This window comes from Pseudomyrmex gracilis, unplaced genomic scaffold (assembly GCF_002006095.1).
Source record: "Pseudomyrmex gracilis isolate BER0280 unplaced genomic scaffold, ASM200609v1 scaffold_242, whole genome shotgun sequence".
Lineage (NCBI taxonomy): Eukaryota > Metazoa > Arthropoda > Insecta > Hymenoptera > Formicidae > Pseudomyrmex > Pseudomyrmex gracilis.
The window spans coordinates 115,551-131,835 of NW_018020826.1; the positions used below are offsets into that span (position 1 = coordinate 115,551).

The 16,285-nt window shown below is 34.2% G+C and overlaps 1 protein-coding gene across 3 annotated transcripts in view; it reads right to left on the reverse strand.

The window, feature by feature from the left end:
* The window catches only part of LOC109859136 (pyroglutamylated RFamide peptide receptor-like), a 47,530-nt gene extending 31,546 nt beyond the window's left edge, over positions 1-15,984 (reverse strand). For 2 of the 3 annotated variants that reach the window (XM_020437084.1, XM_020437082.1), the window contains exons 1-3: positions 15,526-15,984; positions 8,299-8,856; positions 6,706-6,836 (exon numbers count right to left, since the gene is read on the reverse strand). In XM_020437084.1, coding sequence (XP_020292673.1) covers positions 6,706-6,836; positions 8,299-8,476 — 309 coding nt within the window. In that variant the 5' untranslated portion in view covers positions 8,477-8,856; positions 15,526-15,984. The remainder of the gene's footprint in view (positions 1-6,705; positions 6,837-8,298; positions 8,857-15,525) is intronic. The other variant, XM_020437083.1, reaches the window with a different exon arrangement.
* Positions 15,985-16,285: the final 301 nt, after the last annotated feature.

Here is a 16,285-nt window from a genome sequence, read left to right on the forward strand (position 1 = left end):
TGAAGTGTTCCGTGTTTTTATTAAAAAATAGCCGAGTAGTTTCGTTCGCTCTATCAATGTAGTTTCGCATAAAATACTTTTTACACATATACAACAGAATTAAAATAAAACCCCCCAAAAAAACAAACTAAAATTTATTTTAACACCGTGCTTATCAAAGAAAAAGTTTTAGTACTTGTTAATAACATTTTTATTTTCTACTAAAAAAACTATGAATAATCTGTATTTAAATAAATATTCATAAAAATGTTTGCCGTTTTAACATAAAGAAAAAGTTAGTTTACGCTGCTGACTTACGCCAACGTGTACGAAAATTGCTTCGCAATTTTTTTGTAGCAAACTTTCTTCAACAAAAAATGTGTTTAAATCGTAATTTTCTAAATATAAATAATTTCTTTTTATTGAAAAAAAAAACTTCTCTTTTAGCTTCTGGTTTTGTCATGTGACAAATACAGTCTGCGCGAGAAGTGTCTATTTGTGCTTCCGTCCCTACCAATGATATATTTAAAAATTCTCTTTGCCCTCTCTTTCACCAACAGAAATGTTTCGCAACTCTAAACGGAACTACGTTCGTTTTAAATCATACGGAAAAGCTTTCGTAAAAGCGTTAAATTAAACCTCGCCGCGGCGCACTTCCTGACGCTAGCAGCAGAGACAGGATATCTTCGATACGATTAATTGCGAGATGAACTTGAAAATGGTCATCGATTGCGCTGCTCTTTCTCAATGTCCAAGGAAAATATTTACGAAAAAAATATTTCATATTTCAATGTTTACTGAAGCATCCCGAGTAAAGCGATACAAAAAATAATGACAACATGCAGATTGTTTCGTTAAAAACTCGTTAAAAAAATTTATTAAAAATGTTATTGTACAGTTATTGCAATGAAACGTCCTGTTCGTAGTAAATGTTACGCGGGAATGTGTATGTAAATATTGCTTAAGGTAAAATTACATCGCGCTTATGGTTTGGACACAAATATACGTGAAAGACTAATGTTCTCTACTTCTCGCGTCGCATTTTTTACATTCTTTGCGGTAGCACGCGCCACTCTTGAAATTTCAATCAGACAACCGTTATCGTTATGAATTATGTAAAGCGCAATAATTTGATTGGTTTGCATTATATGTACCGTTGCAGTAAGACATATCCTTGATGCGTGAGACACTTGACATTATACGAAAAGTTTTGCTCTTCTTGGTTTCTGTCAGTCTTCCTAAGATTTATAACCACCGCTCGAGCGTGATCCATTAATTCGCAATATAGACTGCACGTTTCAACGGTTTTTTCTTGCGTAAGACAATCTATCAAAACAAGAAACCGGCGCAAAAACTGAACAGATGAATCGTTTCCTTTGGGATTCGAAATATAGAAAACACTGCTTTTACTGCGTGCTACACATTGGAGTTATAGTTTCTACAGAGATCGTAGACTATGAATACAAATGAAATATCATAATGATATAAATACGATCATAAATACAACTGCTTCGTACAAACGAGATGGTCGTGACCAGGATGTAAATGGCACTTGTAATCTATTCGAGCAATAGAATTAATAAACTCTGCGTGACGTGGAAAGTTTGCAGTAGTAAGGACTCGGCTTTGGTCAGCCGCAAAGAGATGTTCTTCTATCTTTGGTTTTTTAATTAACAAATTTGTCTCGCTTTTTCAAACTTTCAACAACGAGCGATGAAAGCTTTTAATACCAAACAAAAAACATAAAAAATAATTGTGTATAATTGTGTAAAAACTCAAGAATAACATATTCCATAGATACGTTACGTCTTGGCTGCTCTTACGATCGAAATTGGGCAAAAGAAGCCTAAGAGCTTGTTTGATCAGTTGCTAAGAACCTAAGAAGCGGATGTTGTGTGTTTGTGTGTGTGTATGAGTGCAACAGGTGCACGTATATTCGTCGAGCAGCACGAAGCTGAAATCGAATGGCCACATATATCGCGTTCATTTGCGCTCTGGTAAAGGATACTCGCCCATAAATTGTCGTCATGAACATTTCCCGTTACGTCGGATAATCGACCATTGCGCCGCGCAACGCGTTCCATTCATCACTCGCATAGATCTCACATAGATGTTAAAAGATAGTACCCGAGCGTGTGCGCATGTTAAGCTGGAAATAATGTATTTCGCGAACACGCGCGCTCTGTTTATTTTGCACCGTTCCCAAGTTCAGAATAATCGAACACAGCGCGGAACTTAAAGTTCCGAAAAACTCGTCAACTTGGCTCAATAGCGTAACCAGATTATTTTTACTCATTTACTTGAAAAATAAAAATTATGTAAATTATTAATTAACCATATTCGCGTGACACATTGATCACATTATTCAGATATCGACTGCTGATTATTGTTAGAAAAATATTTACGAGTGTCAGAAATTGTGTGTGTGTGTGTGTGTGTAAGAGATTAACGTGGAAATATATAAATAATTTTTTCAATATACATTTTCCATCTCAGTTTGTGCGTGTGGCCGAATATAACAGTGCGGACGGTATTCGAGAGCAATTAAATCGTTTACTGTTAACATCAATTTAAGTGAGTTAAAACAACACGTGTCACGAAAACTTATCAGTAATTATCGATATACGCGATCAAGATCAGACGGCATCAAAACCTCATTTTATGAATAACAACCTGTTTTACGATCTCAACATTATTTTATTATACAAATATTGTAAATATATATTTTATTTCACATACATATATGTATATATATATGAATATATTTGATTTACTGCAGTATGTATTCAATTTGGCTAGATGTATGAATTTACTCTCCGTTTCAAATTTAACGTTTCATCGTTTGCTACGATATTATTTGCTACAATACAGCATTCAATTAATTTTCAATTATTAACACGACGAGAACATGCTGATTTAATTTAAAATTACTTGATGTATTTCACTATTACTTGTGCAATGTTATTCTGCATTTTGTATAAACTCAGTGAGAAGAAAAAAAACAGTGACAATCTCTTAAATTTTATCGCAAATTTTACTTTACAACACTATTTGCGTGCAACCCGAAACTGTTCGGTAGATACTGCAACGTTAATTATTAACGTTATAATGACATTATAAATACATGTCACTTATTACGCCAAAATCACTAGCGTCAATATAATCTAATCGAGATATTACTGAAGCGTCAAGAGATATTAAATAAATAGATCCAATGGATACTGTAAAACGTTATGATTTTGCGCTGTATGCGTCCCAGCTAATCTGTATCAGAGGTATTGATTTTTTGTGATTTTCGCGCCTCGATTTTCGAGTGTACCAAGCGCAACGTATTGTAAGAGGTGTTAATTCCATTAAATTGCAAAATCAATTCAATCGAAAAACGTATATCATTCACAATCACCAATGTGGCGTATAGAGACGTACGTATCAAATTGCTCGTTCGTTTACTTCGAAAAGAATACATAAAAAAACGCTTCTTTTTTTTTGTATAAATGTTTGAAACATTTCATTCACGTAAAACAAAACAAAAAATATATATTTTTACAAATCTTCTTCTGTAATTCTCGAAACAATTTTGATTTGCAATACGAAATAGACGATTTCCAGAGCACCGTGTATATCTCGTATAGCGAAGATATTGGGGTTAAGCGTGAGCAATCATCCAATAAAATTAAATGTTAAGAATCGTGTTCCGTTGGCAGAGGTGTTCGACTCAATAAAACGTCACAGCAAATTCGAATAGACCAAATGACGTGAGGGCATAAACAACGACTTTATAAAGATTAGACCATCAAGATTCGGTTGTACAAACGATAAAAAACAGCTGTTGCTATTTACGATCTGTTTATATGCACTCGCGTCAATATTTGGAAATCGCGTACTCTTAAAATCGCGAAAATATATCCAGAAGAATAATAAATTCTTCGTGGAAACATCTCAGACAAAATTCGCAAACGATAAACGTCCTGAAATTCTCTTAAACTTGAATTCTTTTGAATGTACAGTTTAAGTACTTTAATTATTTTACCTAATTTTAAAAATACATCTTTTGTGTAAAAAGAAGAGAGGGAGAAGATGTGGATATAATATAAAAATGGATATAATATATTATATTTTAATAAAATGTGATCAACTTCATAACAATTTATCTTTCTTCTAATCGATCTTCCAAAAGTTATTTCCGCGTCAGAACGTAAAGATTGAAGACATATTTCAAGATTAAAAAAAAAAATCTATTCTGGTCAACGCATTGGGAAAATGGTTGGAGTTAAACTAAAATTGATGATTCCAAGGCAAATGTCGATCTTCGTTATATCTCTGTTTTTATGTCACGATCATATCTTTTTTATTGAGAAACTTAGATAAGTCTGTGAGAAGAAAAATCTCTTCTTTTACATAATAGTTTACAAACGTCGTGGTGCAATAAAAAGTGGTAACAGAGAGTTACAGTGCAGGGAAAGAGAGAGAGAGAGAGAGAGAGAGTAAACAAAAGAAAATTTTAATAAAATTTAACGAGAGAAGAATACAAAATAGAAACTAGAAATGTTTAGAGAAAAAATAGTTTTACTTTTTACCAAACAGCAGAGGTTATTGCAGAAAATCGTTTTTTGTGTTTTTTAATGCTTCTCGACGAGAGTAAGAGTCAATTGCAAATTTCAGTGATAATTTACGATCAATAAACCAAGCAAATTGTCACCACGACAACGACAGCTAAATTGACTATTAAGTTCTTCCGTAACGCCTTCAATAAACGCCTTCACGGATCATTAAATATACATACATATTATTTCTGCTAGGCTTTTATTTTAGTTAATAAAACTAGCAAAGAATATCGAGTTAGCGCAGAGCGTTCAATTCGGTTTTTCCGCGCTTTCACTTTTCTCTTTTACGACGGAGCTTATACTTTAAGCCCAATTGCATCGACCGGTTAGTTAACGGCAATTCTCGTTAAACTCAATTTGTCTGTATTGCAGATGAGGATTGTGTTGAATCTCTATCTAAAAAGGGACAACAAAATCACTAATCCGGAATTAATTAAGTTCGGATTGGTGACGCAGACTTTAAAAGTTAAATTGTTGTCATTGGGAACAAAGCAACGGGAGAGTTTTCCACGATTTCTCTGTGACGGGCAATCGTTTCCTTCTCCTTTCTTGTTTAACGAGAAACAATCGTTATAAGGTCCGTACGGCGCGTACACGAAAACCGCAGGCGCCCAAATGACAAATAGTTAACAATCGAATTGTAGTGCCCGACGAATTTATCTTTCTGAGAATAACATTTTTTCACAAAACATCTTAAAAAACAACCTACTCGAAAGTTCTTTTTCTCGTGAATTAATTATCTCGTTAATTAATGACTTTCCTCGAGAGAAGAAAGTCATTAATTACTACACAAGACTTTGATTAGCGGGTTGATTAGAAGTTTCAAAAGAGCGTGTACATAAGGCAAACAAATCTCTATGCTTTACATTTATATGTAAATATCATTTTAAATTATATGTATATATGTACAATGTAATTATTTATATACAAGCTAAATAAATTATATTTCTCTTTCTCTCTCTCATGTCTCTTTGTCACGCGTATGTAAATTGTGTTAAATGATTATAAGCAAAAGCACGGAACTTGCGGTATGTTCAAAGTTTTACCTAGTCAATGAACTTAATAATCGAGAAACTAGAACGCACGTCACGATGATCAAAGACGGAAAGCTTATAAAGACTAAATGGGAAACTGTTGAGAGCACGAGGCAAGATAAACAAATTGCGACATAGCGTTTCGAGTACCGCTCGGATAAATTTGCGTGCGCGCCACTTAAACGCGCTTCTCAAGTAATTTTAGAATCTGGCGCGTTATTCAGTTTTATTTTCGATTTTATTATTCGAAACGAAACACATTCGGCTCTGTTTGAATAGCTTGCAAAGTACTAGAAAGAGATATGACAGTTATCTTACACAAAGAACGAAGTGTAAAGTAGTAAGAGTACAAAGTAAAATCTTCATCAAAAAGATAAGTTATTTTACTATTTAGTGATAAAACTTTGTTCACACGTCATGTCATTTAACACAGAGCGGTTTGCCTTTTTATTCATATTTCATCGGAGTTTTAATTATTTATTAAAACGCCGTAGCGAAGAAATTAGCTAAAGAAGATTGTAAAAGCGAGTTTCCGTTTCGTATATAGTCACCGATGAGCAGTACCAATAAAGGTGCAGTTGTTATTTTATAGTGACGCGTCGTTTAAAGGAAGGCAACCAAACAATAAAGTCAGACACGTGTCGCGTGTGTTAACACACGATGCCCCGCATTATACGATCATTGTGGACAAGACTAATTTATTGCTGGTGCAGAACAAGATTAATAGCCGCGAGCGTTTTTTTTTATTCGATCCACTTTTATCAAAAAAAACTAATCCCAATCTTACTGCGTAAAACAGTAAAAAAAGTTATTATTATCTTCGTGCATAAAAAGTAAAATTGTTAAGAAATTAATAATAAAAAAGAAATTTTTATATTCAACATTTGTCACCGATTACAATTACTAATGACGGTAAAGCAAACGACCTGTGTTGCTAACAACGACGTTTAATGAATAAAATTTAACGTGGTGAATCAATATTGGACGAACGCGACATGAGCAAGTAGTCGTCAATATAAACTCACGGTCATTAAGCGACAGAAGCTCATTATCCCGGCGATGTAAGAAGTTGCGTTAGTTTTACTTACCTTCACCGGTATACAGAACATGATCAACAGAAGATCAGCTGTAGCCAGACCTCCAAGGAAAACGTTTGTCGGCGTCGCCGGTAGCGGTCTGAGTCTCGGGCAAAGAGTCGAAGTGATGATAATAACGTTTCCTGGAAAAAAAAAATAAAAATAACGTTTCAGAAAAGTTGTTTGATATTACAACATACTTCAAAGAGGAAAAATTATTTATTTGTCAGTGAATAGTTGGCTAAATATGTATAATAGCGGTTTTGTTCAAAACCTTTATATATACGTTTGTTAACAAGTTTAACATCGCACAAAACAAGCGACAGTATTTCGTAATTGTTGCGAATAATTGCGAGCTCTTATTTAAAGAAGTTAACGTAAGAGTTAATTGACTACTACGTAAAACTTTTGTAAGAGTTAATTATTACTAAGAAAAATACACTTTAAACAGATGTTTTGTAAAATATCGTTATTTCCAATTACGTGTCTAAACATATCAATGACATATATAAACAAAAAAAAATATACATTAATTTTCTAAATATTTATTCCGAAAATTTCTTATATAACGGAAGAGAAAACTAATGTTATACTATACGCATACTTTGCAATTTTATCGACAAATTTCTTCATCTTCGAAATTTCACAATCGCGGAAATTGAAACGTAGTTTTGCAACTAATTGCGTTTCGTGAACTTGTCTCACATTCTTGCTAACCCTGCTTATCGTTAGATAACTATTATTAATTTCGAAACAACTGTTGCGATTCCAGGAAACTGAGAGAAATAAAAGAAACCGTGTTTTGCTAGTACTAATAAAGGACAATACGAGCTTTCTGGGAGCCATTCGAAAGTTCATATTGTTCGTTACCCGCACCGTAATCATGACGACGTATAATTAAGAGCGCATATTAAGCTGCAATGCAACTTGTAAAGCGGCGTCGTTGAAAACGTTTCCGCGCGAGAAGAAGTGTTGTTTGCAAACATTTTCATTCACCTCTTTGAAGACGTTGTATTGTTCCGCGCTCTTGATGAGTACTCGCCAATTAGCGATTTTATGGAACTGAAATATTCTATTAGTAACGTGTGGTGTTTTTTCGTAATAAGTTAAAAGATAAATAAATAAATCTTCTTCTTGTTTATTATTAATTTAATAAATAAATGAATTCAGTTAGAAACAATAAAATATGCCAGACGTTAAAATAAACTCGTTAAAATAGAATTAGTAAATAAACTTGTACTGAGAATTCACAATTTTAACTTTGAACTTTAGGTCTGAAATTAAACAGCTTTTATATTGTTATACAACTTCACAATATTATAAATTTTGTGTACACATATAATGTATTGAAATTATACATTATGTATTGAGTAAACATTGCGAGGTATTAGATATTTTAATAAGCGTAGAATTTATTTCATGCGTGAAATTCATAAATTATGTATTACGTTAGGTAGAATTTCAGGAAATGTAATAAGTACATTAAGGTCATGTTGTGGTTGTAACGTAAAGCTATAACAATAAGGAAAAGTGTTTTGGAAGAGATTCACAGAGGATTTCAAAGTTCTAGAAACAAATATAATAAACAAAGAGACGGTAACTCACCGATTAATCCGAGGAAAAAAGTCAAAATGTAGACCACCAGCACAGGACCCAGCTCTTTCCAATTAAAATGGCTGAAGGACTCGTTGATGTCGTAATCGGGAAAGTCCGTCGTGTTGGTGCTGTTCGACGCGATGTCTTCGAAATCGTCGATGACCGACATGGTGAAATTATTGAGCATTGTGGTCACAAATTGGAGTTACACACTCGAAAACATTTGTTATCACTATTTCACGCTTTACCGAGGTCGCGACAATGAAAAAAGCCGAAGAAACGAATGGAACGAATCAAGCGAACAGTATTTAACGCTTGAATTTACGTTCTTCATCTTCTCAATGCGATCGTTTCGACTGGTTCTTTTTCAATTTCACGGATATTACGGGATGTTTTTTTTTTCAACGAAGGATTTAACTGATCAAAAGTAGAACGCGTGGCACTTTCCCGTCTTACGCACGACGGAGCTTAATACCGAGCTTTCTGCTGCTGTTCAGGTACAAGTTGCACAAGTTGTTCCACTTGAGTTTCTTTGGTTTCATTGTAGCGCGATTCGTCGTCGTTGTACTGGAAAACCCAAAGACAAATTGTTAACTCGGAAGCGTAACGTCTCGCTTTTGTGTTTGATCAAACCCGCGTGTACATAACTGTGTTTCGCGAATTAGTGTAGGTAGTGTATTTCGCTTTTTAACAATAGTCGAGTATAACGCGTTGTCGCTCGGATTTCGCGCGTGAACCTGTGTGGAAATTTTTATAGAAATCCAACGTACGCGATTTGATATCTGTATACGTTATTTCTGTTAAATATGTCTCAATTTTTCATAGAGAGAGAAAAACAAGATAAACCTGAAATTTTCTTACACACTTTCTTTCTCATCAGTTATCTGTTTTAAAGCAGCAATATATACGTCATGTTTTACACACCTAGATAGATTAATGATCTAATAAACGTCAAGTTCGATTCCGCAATGTCGCGAGATGCAACCGTTGTGCATTAATTACTACGTCACCACCATTTACGTTCATGCGCGCGGTTATTCGGAGACGATCACTTGAAACTTGCGACGTACAAATGGGAGAGAATTGTACTTCGGAAAAGAGAATCTGTTCCAGAAACGGACACGATCAACTCGGGATTTAGAGTATCAGAAATATATATATATATATATATATATATAAAATTAGAAAAAACAAAAAAAAAGAAAACAACAAATCGAAATTAACAAATAAAAAATTTTATAATTGGAACAAACATTTCTCTTTGCCATTATCTTTATTCGCTTTTTATCGTTTCGTACGCTCTGAACACGCGTACGAAACAATATGTCATCTGCAAAATAACATCGATTGTTGAAATTCAAGTAACGCTCCGATAAATTTGTGTTTGTTCGACAATATCAAGCTCTTTCAAATGGCACAATGCACACACGCTTTAGAGACAATTTCGTACTAAGCGTTTTATTAATATTTACACGATTTTACCGTCATGAACGGTCCCAGTTTGTTGCGTTTGATATAGCCGTATTAAACTCCGTTATTCAAGTAAGAGCTTACGGAAAAGCTTACTTGAATCCCATTAAATTTATTGATGTCACAGCTGACTAATTGCATTTATCAATTGATAATAATATCTAACAACATAATTTGCGAAGAAGTACATTGTGTTGCAACTCGTGCTTAATAACAAAATTATTGCATTGTGTTTAATTAAATACATTAACGTAAAATAATTCTACTTTTTTTTTTTCTAAAAATAGTACATATACCGCGCTGTACGATAGTCGGATCCTTTTTTGGAAGACAGCTGGCATATCCGAGGTCAACCAGAAATTCCATTTCCGAAATAGGAATCAAATTATTAAATGCACTGCTGCGACCAGGCAGCTCGGATCGAAAATACTGTATGTGATCTGCATTCCCTCCTAGTAAAATCTCCACAATAAAAAAGAAATATACCAAGAAAATTATACGAGTATAACGATGCAATAACATAGTTAATACAGTATATATTATGTTATTGTGTGTGTGTGTGTGTGTGTGCGTTTTAATGAAGTTAATGGTACAAGAAAACCGTTCTCTCTCCTTGTGCACGAAATCAAACTTCGTACTTTTCTGCGCAGATTTTACATTATTACTGAATATACTTGTTTTGTTTATATCTTTGACCAATTTTAACATTAAAAAAGTAGATTTTACAGAGACGGACATTTTAATAACTCTAAAAGAAAAATAATCTTAAATATGACGTAAAACCGCGGTCAGAGAAAATACATGATTCTCGTGGGATGTTACATCAACGAGTATGTATTAACGGCACCTACTACTCCACTAAATTCAATTTTAAAGCTCCCGATAGCGTTATGCACTTTTATATCTCGTATAACTGCGGAAACGCGACGATATAACGTGGCAAATGAAATTTTTGCCAGGAAACCATCTCTATGCACGCTATTCTCAAATTAATTATTTGGGCAAATGTAATCTCTAATACACGGCGAAACTTTTTTATCTGAGAACTTCTCACTTATGTGTAGATAAATCGCGCGTTTGTCAATTTAAATATATTTTGTCAAAGAGAAGAGACGTGAATGTGCACGATACAGTCAGTAGGACATTATTTCAATCAATTTCAAATTATCACAAATACATACGTAAGATATTTTGAAGACGTTATTCAAAAAATCAAAATTTATCGTTACCGAGAAACAGCTGTTGGTTGTTGGTCAAAGTGCATAATATTTCATGCGTGTCGCAGATGCCTAAAATTGAACATGACACGTAAGGAGAGAGAAAACGCTCCGCAAACAGTCCGCACGTGGACGACCAATGAGAATATTTTCGAATTTATTGACAATCGATATTTCTACATTGCAAATATAACGCGCCATCTTCGATATTTGAAATTTATTTTATTCATTCGTATTTTTCTCGTTAAAATAACCGTAGACATATATATATTTTATATATATATATATATATTTTATCAAAACATTTGATCAAAAACAGATAAAGTTGGATTCGCACAATTGAAAATCTATTTGTATGAAAACATATTATGTATGTGTGCGTGTGTGAATGTGTATATATTATAATTTAAATAAAAACCTAATATATATTAACCTATAAAATTTAAATAAACCTAACCGTATAATTCCCTACTTATTTGTATAAAATGTTAATAGAATGTGTGATTTCAATTTGATATGTTATTAATATATGTAATTAGATACGCGCGATAGATTTTCCAAAACATTTCGTGCAATTGCATGCCTATGGTAATACGATAATGATAACGTGAAACAATAACGATTTACATAGTCAACGTCACAATAATGTGTTAATATCTCATGTGTAAAAAAATAATGTATCTGTGCGAAGAAAATTATACGATAAAACTGAAAATAAGTACAACGAAAGAACGAACTGTTAAAATTGTTGCTTTGTAGATATTCTTTTGCGTTGTAGATATTCAGTTCGTTAAAAGCAATGCACTTCGACGTTGTGTTTGCCCATTTTAATACGAAGTCTTCAAACTGTAATAATGAAATTTATTCTTCCAATACATTTTCTATTCAATCAGTACTTCTTCAACTTCGATGTAGATGCATCTTACTTATACATGTATCTTTCGCAAAATTGTCGTGTAAATCGTAGAACGAAGAAAAATACTTTGATTAAAATAATATTGTTTTTAACTTGACAAGATAATTTAATGATTGCAAAAAAAAAAGAAGAGCCGTTATCAAACATGAATCATGTGTGCGTCAACGTTAATTGAATGGAACAAAAAGGCGCTTTTTTCAAATAATTATATGTTTCATTATATTTACATATTATTGAGAGAAAAAGAGAGAGACAATGAAATTCTGATTAAATTGTTTCTTTTTCTCTTCTCTATTTTATACCGTAGAAAGTTCTTGCAATTTCCTCCAATAATAAAGAATGTCTTCGGTAAACAAACTAATTTCACCGCACGTGCTCACAGATTGATATTTTGCTCGCGATAACGGCTGGTGTCGCAGTTGATTAATGCGCAAGTCGTCGTGCGTCAGAGCGCCCGGCGACGGTGATTTTAATTTAAAGCTGTCACACCAGGCCGGTAAGCGCGGTCAATCGGCCACTCCGATCTCTGGCGACTCCACCATGATAAGCGTGAACGCGAAAAAGAGAGTAAGTCGATTCTTGTCATCGCCATCAGGCTCTTACCTCGTTTTTCCCGTATCTTCTCGTAATTTCGCCGGCAACAAACTAGCTGTTATTTCTGCTACGCTGATTTCTGTCATCGAGCGTCTGCCCCCAAGCCAGCTGGCAATGGGCCCGCGCGACCCGTTTTTACCCTTTTCCGCCACGTGCGGTGACGTAATCCCGGCGGAGACACGTGGAAACGAGTGTGCTCTCTGTTCTCTCTCTCTCTTTCTCTTTTCTATATTTTCATGTGATTACACACGGATCTTCATATATCTTGCGTGCGGTGCTATTTATTTCAATAGTCTTCTTGCGTTTCCGAATAACTGTATATTCTAAACACGTGTCGGACGTACATTTGTATTTATAGGATGCGAGCGTAAACTAGGCGCCTCGGTATATAGTTCAGACGTGTATAACACTTTGCGTGCGGGTACTTGTTTCACGAGGATAATCGATTCACATTTGACAACGGGAGGAACAGAGCGCGTTTCGCAAAACGTTGATTTTATTGTATCAAGAGAAAGGGTTAGCGTGAGAGGTCGGCGCACTGAGAATAGCGTGTATCTTATTCGATGCAAATGTAATACATCCGGGTAAGTTCATATATAAGTATCAAGGGAACTAGTGATTCCGTTTATTTGCATTTATATTTATCTGTTCGCTTTGCTGCCGGCCATTCAGAGATCCCTTTTTTTTTTCACGAGCTGCTATTTGCATATTAATTTTATAAATTGTATTTAATGATAAAAAAAATATGTACAAATTTTATCTGTCTTGTCGTTATTGTTATATTAAATGATTTTATCCAAGTTCCATTTATTTTAACTGACGATACTACAGAAGGAGAGAACACACGGGAGAAAAAAAGAGAGAGTCGGACAACTGGTTTTTTTTAAAGATGATTCTACAAAGACGCGAGATGATATTAATGTATTATGTAGGATCTGTTTCACGGCAAAATCTGTTTTTGTTCCTTATTGCGAGATCGAGAACAATGCTCCCTTTTTGCTTTAATTTCGTTTCCTATCTATGACACACGGTTGCAAGATGATTTATATCAGCGAGCGAGAACACCATATGCACCCATGCCACACATCTATTTATGAGACTGGCGTGGATAGTCTGCTAGATGTTGCGATCAACTCTTGACAAAATTAAAAGAAAAAAAGAGAGAGGAAAAGAGATCACAATCAAATCTGAAGATGCGCAAAAGTTGACGCAATCTTTTGCGAGTAAAGAAAATTTGTTGTATAATAAATAAATGAAGGAAGTTTGCAAAAATATGATCAACTTTTAGGAGAGCAAAGTTGCTATTTAAATATTAAAAATACACAATTGTTACAACAAGAAGTTCTGTTTTCTTATAAACCTACAGCTCAGCAAGCGAACATTCTTATGATTTATTATCTCTTAGTAACGATGTACTTGAGCTCGGCGCACAATATGACCTCACAATGTCGTTATTTCGCGAGACTTTATGTTTTTTTCCAGAAAATAGCGACTCCTAATACACATTGTCAATTGCTGTTCCGTAAAATATTATACACGACAAAACGTGCGGAACTAAATTGATGTCAAAGTTAAATTTTCAGATAATCGTGCTTTCTTTAAATTAATGTGTAAAAGTAAGTGACGAAGAAACAAATAAAACAATTTGCAAAAAAAGTAATGTAACACTGTAAGACAAAGAAGACAAAATAGCAAGTAGATGAGCATAATTACATTTTTAGTGCGTGATGCTACTTCGCAAGAAGGAAAATAACTGAAAGAGAGAGTGGTGATGGTTAGAGCTATTCTTAACTCTTTTGCTGCGATGTCAAATCGACGCTCTTGCGATGTGCTGAATATCACCCATTTACCATATCATTTTGATGTAATTTTGTATTGTGTGTTCCGCCTAAATAAATGTTATCAGCCACTTGATCCAATCCACTTAAATCACTAAGCCAATTTAGACGTAACAACTTGCACACCCTGTGTTTTTATTTCACGATGTTCACTTGGACCGAAAGGAGTCCACGAGTGGAAAGTTTTCGGACAATTCATTAAAATTGAGCAAAATTAAACGAAATTGAAACATGGCACATGTCAAAAACGCGTTACATTTTTTCAGACCGATCGAGTGTATGATTATGATACGCTTGACTTTGTATCAAATGGCGATATGAATTAACAATCCGAATGGAAAGATGAAGCAACAACGACTCGGAGAAGTTTCGTGAGAAAGCTTCGGAGAGAGCTTTGAAATAAGTCCGATAAAATCCGTCTGAGTTTACGGAGCGAATCTATAGAACGCTCACGAATTTTAAAACAAAGCGTAAAGTATTAAGTAGCAGCTTCCCGTATAATGTTTATACTTCGTTTGATATTCACATTCGAGATGAAGCAGAAAAGTGTGGTGTTTAACTCTCTCTCGACCGTGAATGTATTTACATTTGACAAAATACATTATACATTTGTGTAACCGGCGAAATTTACGCAGCGAGATATATGCTATATATACGACCGAGAATTTAGAAAAAGTATTTTTATACACTTTCTAAATAATTAAAAAATCTTATTTCTACTTTTTAGAAATCAAATTATTTTAAAACAAAGAAACTTTAATTTAACTTTCACGATCGCGATATCTGCGACAACTATATCAAATCTATTATAAACATAATAAGAGCTTTTTAAATTCGAGAATCAACAGGTACGTGCACAATATAAAGAATAACAATATTACACTATTCTATTTTAGCAGAGTAAATGTAACAATAAAGAGAAATATTGATAAGTGTACATTAAACAAAATCGTCGCTATCAATTGTAACATATTCTGTTACGTTGCAAACGAATAGAATAACTCGTCACTTTTATGAAAATAAAAAATGTTATTCCTCACGAATAGTATTGTTTTACACAGGTTTGTGAAAAACGCTCTCGACTATACTAAAAACACGTGATATACACGTATATGTACTTATACGAAATAGTACGTGTTTAAATTACACACGATCGATTCTATAAAATAATAAACAAATTTTATAAAAATAAAATAAATACCTCAACGTGCAATCTAGTATTTTTGTTGGCATGCCGGTGGAGTGTCACTGCTCAAATATCAGAATTCCATGAGAAAATATTATACTTTCTATTAATTCGAAAAAACCACACGTCTGAGTTATATCGAGATGTTCCACTTGATTTTCACTTAAAACTACAATTTATATATTTGAAGTATATACTTCGCGTCTTATTGTTCGATGTTGAAAAGACAGAATGTGATCTTGTGTTGCGGTGAGACGAGAGTTCATTTTTTGCGTACTTTAGGCCGGCTGCGTCAACGCGTTACGTGTGACAAGGAACAACGCGGTAATCAATCAGCATTTTGCTCCTAAAAAAAACAGCATAATGATTAGCTATCTCTATCCGCGTCTCTTTTAGCCGCGCGTTACGCGCGTTGACGCGGTCCTGTCTTTACGAATCTTTACGCGAGATGTATCCAACTATGGTGACACAACTCTCCAAACGTCGATTGTAAACTGGAGTTGAAGCGCGCTGCCACGCGAACTTACCCGCCAAGCCGAGCGTCGCCGAACGTATCCGAGTACGGCCGACAAGTAGTCGCGAAATAATCAACGTTCACTACTTGGATTTTCATGTTGTAATGGAGATAACAGCGCCTCCATTATCTATGTGGCAGAAAAATAAAACATAAAAGTGAGACAGCAAAATAGTATTGGCTGATATTGGGTTGTTTGGAAAGAGTACGTAGAGTTTTTTAAATGAAATTTAAAGGCTTATTGTACCGACTACGTAATTT